This window comes from Giraffa tippelskirchi, chromosome 2, assembly GCF_054371585.1.
Source record: "Giraffa tippelskirchi isolate mGirTip1 chromosome 2, T2T-mGirTip1v1.2.pri, whole genome shotgun sequence".
NCBI classification, from domain to species: Eukaryota; Metazoa; Chordata; class Mammalia; order Artiodactyla; family Giraffidae; genus Giraffa; species Giraffa tippelskirchi.
In genome coordinates, this window is record NC_137276.1 from 26748771 (window position 1) to 26756243 (window position 7473).

A 7473-nucleotide genomic window follows, 5' to 3' on the forward strand; every position below is an offset into this window, starting at 1 on the left:
GGCAGGTGTGAGTACAGGTCCTATCCTAGCTGGGAGACCCACCCCACACCTGGGAGGCAGGAGCAGCAGGCAGGAGTGGCCTTTCCAAGGGCCAAATGGGAGGAGAGGCTCCCAAGAGCTGAGGTCACCAGGGGCAGCTTGCTGAAAGGGCTGCATCCGAGCTGCCTCTTGCAGAGCAGGTGGGAGGAAGGGGCATGGGTTCTCCAGGGGAGGAGGCATCTGCAAACATATGGAGGTGAGAAGACACATCTGGGTACTGTCAGGAGTGCCTTGAATGTCATGACAAGGAGGCTGAGGGGGCCCAGCCACACTTGAGCAGAGGAGTGATGTAGTGGGACCTATGCTTTAGGGACACCTGGGCTGGCCAGTGGCCAGACCTGAAGGGCAGCAGAATAAAGTGGAGGAAAGGGTCAGGCACTCACTGAACCCCCACCCCCTCTCCCAACACCCCCCATCTGACAGTACAGTCAAGCAACCCCAAACTGCCAACCCACACCTGGCTGCTTCTCACCTCTATGCCCTTGACCAGGCAGTACCCTCCATCTAGAAGGCCTCCCTTTTGCCAACCCGGGCAAACACTGAAACAGTTTAAATGCTCTTCAAGAGACTTCTCTTCCAGGATGGCTTCAGGCAGGGTAAGGCGTCCCTCCTGGCTCTTCCCAGCACAAAAGTGAAAGTGAAATCGCTCAGTCGTGTCTGACTCTTTGCAACCCCATGGACTGTAGCCTGCTAGGCTCCTCCAACCATGGGATTTTCCAGGCAAGAATACCGGAGTGGGTTGCCATTTCCTTCTCCAGGGGATCTTCCTGACCCAGGGATCAAACCCTGGTCTCCCATACCGCAGGCAGGCTCTTTACCATCTGAGCCACCAGGGAAACCCAAAAACCAATATGAAAGCCCCCTGGGCTCAGCTGAGCTAAGTCATGTTCTTAACCAAGAACCAGAAAATGTAACTGGCTCCATCAGTGCCATGGCCTTAACCACACCCAGAATTTGCCTGTCCCCCACGGGCAGCTCCACCAGCTGTCCAGCATCAGTATCCAAACCCTGAAGAAAGGAAGGAATCGGCTGGGGAGGGATGGAGGGACAGGGTGGGGCCCATTTGCCTAGAGGTGCTGTGGGCTGGCCGGTCACAGGGCAGTGACTCATCTCCCAGAGAGGAAGGGAGCAGTGGGGGACAGTTGGGCCGGGCAGGGGAGCCTGTAGAGAGAGCCTGCCTCTGCCTCACACCCTTGGCTGGACGCCGTCTCCTCCTAGTCCCCTCAGGCCCTTGGAAGAGAAGGAAGAATCTCTCACAGCCCCCGGCTCACTCCCCGCAGCTGCCCCCTACCCAGGCCACAGCCATGGATAAATTCCGCACGCTTTTCCAGCACTTCCAGTCCAGCTCCGAGTCGGTGATGAACGGCATCTGCCTTCTGCTGGCCATGGTCACCGTCAAGCTGTACTCCTCGTTCGACTTCAACTGCCCCTGCCTGGCACGCTACAATGCCCTCTACGGACTGGGCCTGCTGTTCACGCCCCCGATCGCCCTGTTCCTCTGCGGCCTCCTGGCCAACCGGCAGTCCGTGGTGATGGTGGAGGAGTGGCACCGGCCTGCCGGGCACCGGAGGAAGGACCCGGGTATCATCAGGTTTGGTTCCACACCCCCCAGCTCCCCGTGGGCATTGTCAAGGGCTCCCCCAACTGCATAAGCACTTCCAGGGACTCCTCAAACCCCAGTGACCCCCATGAGTATGGTCAGGTCTCCCACAGGCACCCTACTTTCAGATGTGCCCCCTCCTCTCCCCCAGAAAATAATACCAAGGCACCATCAGTTCACAGAGACTGATTTGCCAGTCTCCACTCTGGAAACAGACATTTCTGTCTGTCACCTTTCCATGCCCAATGATAAAGATGTGAGAAAGACACAGGATTCCTAAGAATTATCCAGGTCATGTCTGTCCTGCTGGCCATGGATTATAACTCCCCACACACATGAAGGGCCATCGCATGATGTGCATACTGTATTACACATATGAGAGTTGTGGTTGGCTTGAAGGCTGCATCCTGTCTCCTGCAAGCTCCCCGAGGGCAAAGACTTCATCTGCTATCACTGTGTTCTCAGACCCTGGTCGGTGCCCTGTATCAAGAAAAGCTGATGGGGAATTCCCTGGCAGTCCAGTGGTTAGGGATTGGCACTTTTACTCTTTCACTGCTATAGCCTGGGTTCAATCCCTGCTCAGGGAACTCAGATCCTGCAAGTCACGTGGCACAGCAGAAAAAAAGGGAGAGAGAGAGAGAAGAAAAGCTGACGGACTTAAGCAATTCATAATGCTCCCTGGCCAACAGTGAGCCACGCTCTGTGACAAGTGCTGTGTGTGCATGGCCTCTGAATTCTCACCTTGGTCCTGGGTCTGTTCCTGTCTTGGATCCATTTTTAAGGATGGGGGACCTGAGGCACAGAGAGGTTAAGTCACTTGGCTGAGCTCCCACAGCAAGGAAGAGGCTCAGATTCAAGTCAAACCTGGAACCACTGCCCTGAGTGTTTTAGACAAAATACCTAAGTCCTCTAGATCCACAGGCAGTGGCAGGAGGGGCTTGGTGAATTTTAGTTCACTCACGATCTTCTCCTCTCCCCTATTGATATGGACAACTGGGGTGTTCTCAAGGGCATGTCATGTAACTTCATAACCAGTCTTTGGTTCCACCTTCTAACCACCTTGCCCCCATAGAAAATTATGGAGCAACCCCAGCCTACAACATATTTATAATTCACCACCAGGTAGGCCATGTACACACACACACACATACACACAGCCAGCACACACCACCCTATGTTTTGTGTACAACCCACCTGCCAATGCAGGAGACATAAGAGACCCAGGTTCAATTCCTGGGTGGGGAAGATCCCTTGGAGGAGGGCATGGCAACCCACTCCAGGATTCTTGCCTGGAGAATCCCATGGACAGAGGAGCCTGGTGAGCTACGGTCCGTGGGGTCACAAAGAGTCAGACACGACTCAGCAACTGAGCACACATGCAAGTTAAAAACACCTGCATTCTGTGCACAGGCAGCCTCTCTTTTATGTTCCCTGGTCTCCCGGCTCCCTGTGAGGGGGCTCCTGGCTCCCTGTGATTCAGTCAGGCTTTTCCTCTGGGGTCTCGTGGTTCCAGCTCCACTGGGCTCCTGTCCTGTGACCAACACCCAATTCAGGCCACTAGACGTAGTAGGTCAAAAGAGGCACCTGGGGACAATCAGAGGCTCCCTAGACACTGCAGGGAGGTATGCAAGTGCCGTCTCTGGGCAGGTTCTTCCACAGGACCCTCTTAGTTTAGGGTCCCCCCAAAGGCAGGCTCTGGGAAGAAATGATAATAAGGAGGCAACTGGGGCTCAGTCCTTCTGAGGAGCCTAAGGGAGTGGATAGAACCCGTCTCAGAATTGTTCCACTGAGGGTCCCAGATGATGGGGCATTAAACTACCAGGCTCTGCCCTCTGGGATTGAGGTCGATTTGGGGACATGAACCCTCCAGGCCACCCCCCATTGGGAGCAGGGACTCCTCCAAAGCCCCAGACAGAGCCATGCAGGGGGTTGAGGTCAGAGGTCTTCAGGCCCTCCACGTGAATAGAAACTACCCACCAAAGCTCTAGATGCTTTTGGCTTGGGCAGAGCACCAACAGAGTCTGCTACAAAAGCTCGGGCAGGAAGAACACCAGCTCCCCAGTGTTCCAGTCCCAGGGCTCTCAGGACCCCAGCTCTGCTTCTCCCCCACCCTCTGCTGCTTGGGCCTCTGCAGTGGGAGCTGCAACCCTCCCTTTGGGGTAACCACGCACCCTCCTGGGAAGTTCATCCTCGCATCCCCCCTGTAGCCATCCTGCTGCAGCTGAATTCTGGCTTGTGTTCCCCCTCCCTTCCTCTGTTCACAGGTACATGTGCTCCTCTGTACTGCAAAGAGCGCTGGCCGCCCCCCTCATCTGGATCCTGCTGGCCCTCCTCGATGGGAAGTGCTTTGTGTGCGCCTTCAGCAGCTCCGTGGATCCTGAGAAGTTTCTAGACTTTGCCAACATGACCCCCAGTCAGGTGCAGCTCTTTCTGGCCAAGGTGCCTTGCAAGGAGGACGAGCTTGTCAGGAACAGCCCCGCTCGTAAGGCGGTGTCTCGCTACCTGCGGTGCTTGTCACAGGTAATTCAGGGAGGGGGGGTCCTCTCCCTGCCCTGGGAAATGTCCTGCACTGGTTCCAAGGGGCATGGGGTGAGGAGGTATACATGGTTTCCTGAGGCCCCCCTCCCAATATTAGAGACACAACTGCGGAGTATGTGGTCCCTGGGGGGGTGGTCAGAAACATGACCCACACACAAGACAGTGTCAGGCCTTAGGAAGTGGGCACTTTGCCATCAACACTGACTCACCCGAGGGTGGAGACCAGGTGTCCATACCCTCCCAGAGTCAGCTAGGCTCATCCCCAGATCAGATGGCAGGAAAACGCTGCAGATATACTGCACTACCTGCCTCCACCCCACACACACATTCTGCCCACCCCTCAGAAATAACACTTATTACCACATATGAAGCACTTATGTGTTAGGCACTGTGTTAAGCATTTCACATGCATTACTTCATTTAATTCTCAAAACTGCCCTATGAGGTAGATGCAATCATGATCGTCCCACTTTGCAGATGAGGAAACTGAGGCTCTGAGAGTTTAGTTCACAAGGCCAAAGGCACACAGTTTGTAAGAGGCTGGGCAGGAATCTGAATGCCATTCCTCCAAACCCTCCCCTACTATGCAGGTCCTCCCCAGATGCATGGCTCCCCACAGAGCACAGAATCCATTATCCTGGGGACAAACCCTAGCCCAAGCTCCAGATCCCATCCTCACCACTGCCAGAGCCCAGCTTGGGCTGTGTCTCCCCAAACGTGTTGACATGGTCCCACAATGTGCAGAGCATCACTGAAGATACAGCCTAGCTCTCTGGGGTGCTGGGACAGGCTCATGGCAAATGTAGGCCTGTGGAGTGGCAGAGAGAAGACCAGTGCACGGGACACACTTGATTCTGCTGTGACCGTGGCCATGAGCCCATTCCCCTCTGGGCCTCAGGTTCTCCTGCAAGATAAATGGAGTTTCGGTCTACTCACCTTGATGTCCCTGTGGATGTAAACACTGTACACTAGTTCACTGGAAAGAGTGTAGAATTCTCAGATCAGGGTTTGAGTCCTGACTCAGCTGTAAACGATCAGTGACATTAAATGCTCCTCCGAGTAAAATACTCACACAAGCATTTTAAACTTAGAGTGGGGCGAGGGGGGGGGGCCTTGTGAGAGGTCAGCTTTGTCAATCACATCTACAAATGATAAGGATTCAAATAAGTCTTGTTGTTTAGAGGATGATTTCTCTGCTCCAGGTCTATAAAGTTGCTCTAGTCTTAGGCGATGTCTTAATACCTTTGGCTGGGCAGAGGGGAGGGCCAGGAGCTGGTCAGGTTGGGGCTCCGGCCTCAGAGAACTACTTCCAGCTTCTCTTCACTCTTGGCCTGGAACAATGTTTCCTGTTCACATCCTATAAACTATCATCAGCCTTCAGGTCTCAGCCTCAACTTCACTGTTCTCTGAGGCCTCAAATTCAGGTCAGGTGTCCCCTCTCTGAATTCCCATGACCCAAGATACATCCCTCAACATGGCACTTAGCCAGTCATCAACTATCACTGTACCTTCCACTAAAGTGTTAGCTCTATGAGAGCAAAGACTGAGTCCTCGGTGTATCCCCGAAAATATAGGATGGATGGATGCATAGATGGGATGGATGAACATATATAAGCACGGATGAAGAATCAGATGAAACAGATGAATAGATGTGCAAGGGAGGCGAAACTTTACCTCCACCCACCTTAGGTTTTCAGCTGAGACTCTAACAAAAAGAAAGATTAACAGGAGGAAAATAAGCAGTTTATTATTGTGTGCAGTGCCCGTCAGGCAGGGGAAACCTAAAATAGAGTCACTCTAAGCGGTGGCTTAGAACTTCAGCTTATATAGCATCTTCAGCTATGAACAATACCTTTGTAGAGAAATGTCAGGACAAAGGAAAGCAGTTTTATGCTTCCAAGGGTGAAAACTGTTGAAAGATAAATAAATACATGGGAGCAAACTAGAGGAGTAGGTGTGTTTGTTCAGGAGGAAGCCAGGGGGGATAAATAACAAGCGGATAGATTATTGTATAGAGATAAATGGAAGGAAGGATGAGAGTATGGGAACATGAATGGATGGGAGGATAGATGGTTGGATAGGAGGATATGGACAGATAGGAGCATGGTTGAGAGGGTGGCTGGATAGGAAGACAATAGATATATAGTCAGATAAGAGGATGGATGACGGGATGCGTGGAGAGATAGTTGGATAGAAAATGGATGGAAGGAGGAAGGAATGAATGGAAGGGAGGATGGATGGAGGTAGCTGGTAGAATGGATGACTGAATCGGAAGGTGGATAGATCTGAAAACAGATGGAAAGTATAAGTAAAGGGAACACCCTCGCCACACTAAAATATCCGTGTGCCTGAACGCTTACCCTGGCGCTCCCCACTCTCTAGGCCATTGGCTGGAGTCTCACTCTGCTGCTGATCGTCCTGGCCTTCCTGGCCCGCTGCTTGAGGCCCTGCTTCAACCAGACAATCGTCCTGCAGCGCAGGTACTGGAGCAACTATGTAGACCTGGAGCAGAAGCTCTTCGACGAGACGTGCTGTGAGCATGCGCGGGACTTTGCGCACCGCTGCGTGCTACACTTCTTCGCCAGCATGCAGAGCGAGATGCGGGCGCGGGGGCTGCGCCGGGACTCTGCGGGTAGGGGTCTGGAGACTCCTGAGAGGCCCGAACCCCCAGAAGGCCTGGACAGTGGAAGCGGCAAGGCCTACTTGCGCGCAGTCTCCAGTCAGGAGCAGGTGGACCACCTCCTGAGCACCTGGTACTCCAGAAAACCACCACTTGACCTCACAGCATCCTCTGGGCTCTGGGAGGGTGGCCTCAGCCACCGTGCCCCCACAGTGGTCCCGGGCACCAGGGCATCCCCACACACTGACGTGTAAGGACCCAGACTGCGTCCTCACGTAAAATGCCCACACTGACAAGGATGTGGGGGCTTTCCAGGCAGTGGGGACCCCATGGCAGGGCAGCTTAACCCTTGTCAGCCTCCTTCCCCAAAACAGCCCAGCGCCTGGCCGAGTTTCAGGGCATGGCCTCTTGTGTGCTCTAAAGCTGTGCTTCACAAACTCCATTGTGCTCACATTTTCACTTGGACTCTTGCCAAATGCAGATTCTGATTCAGTCCATCTAGGACCAGGGCCTAGACTGCGTTGCTAAGGAGCTCCTGATGCTTCTGGTCAGTGGACCAAACTCCAAGTAGAGCAAGAGTCTAAAGAGATCTGCCCTGGGTGCTGGTCCCTAGATATCCATATTCTAAATCAAAAGTAATAATAATGATGACAACAGCACCTGCTTGTATGATGCT

General features: G+C 53.5%; 1 protein-coding gene across 1 annotated transcript; it reads left to right on the forward strand.

Annotated features, from left to right (window-relative positions):
* Positions 1-1343: 1343 nt before the first annotated feature.
* Positions 1344-7051, forward strand: CALHM3 (calcium homeostasis modulator 3). Its single transcript, XM_081544272.1, has 3 exons — positions 1344-1630; positions 3904-4159; positions 6560-7051. The coding sequence occupies exons 1-3, from the start codon at positions 1344-1346 to the stop codon at positions 7049-7051; spliced, it is 1035 nt and encodes a 344-aa protein (XP_081400398.1).
* The last annotated feature ends 422 nt before the right edge of the window (positions 7052-7473 follow it).

What these genes read in the sequence shown, in the direction of transcription:
- CALHM3 (XM_081544272.1), top strand. Translation starts at nt 1,344, where the DNA reads ATGGATAAATTCCGCACGCTTTTCCAGCACTTCCAGTCCAGCTCCGAG. An exon ending in AAGGACCCGGGTATCATCAG is followed by an intron (nt 1,631 to 3,903) that starts GTTTGGTTCCAC and finishes CTCTGTTCACAG; the next exon opens with GTACATGTGCTCCTCTGTAC. An exon ending in ACCTGCGGTGCTTGTCACAG is followed by an intron (nt 4,160 to 6,559) that starts GTAATTCAGGGA and finishes CCCACTCTCTAG; the next exon opens with GCCATTGGCTGGAGTCTCAC.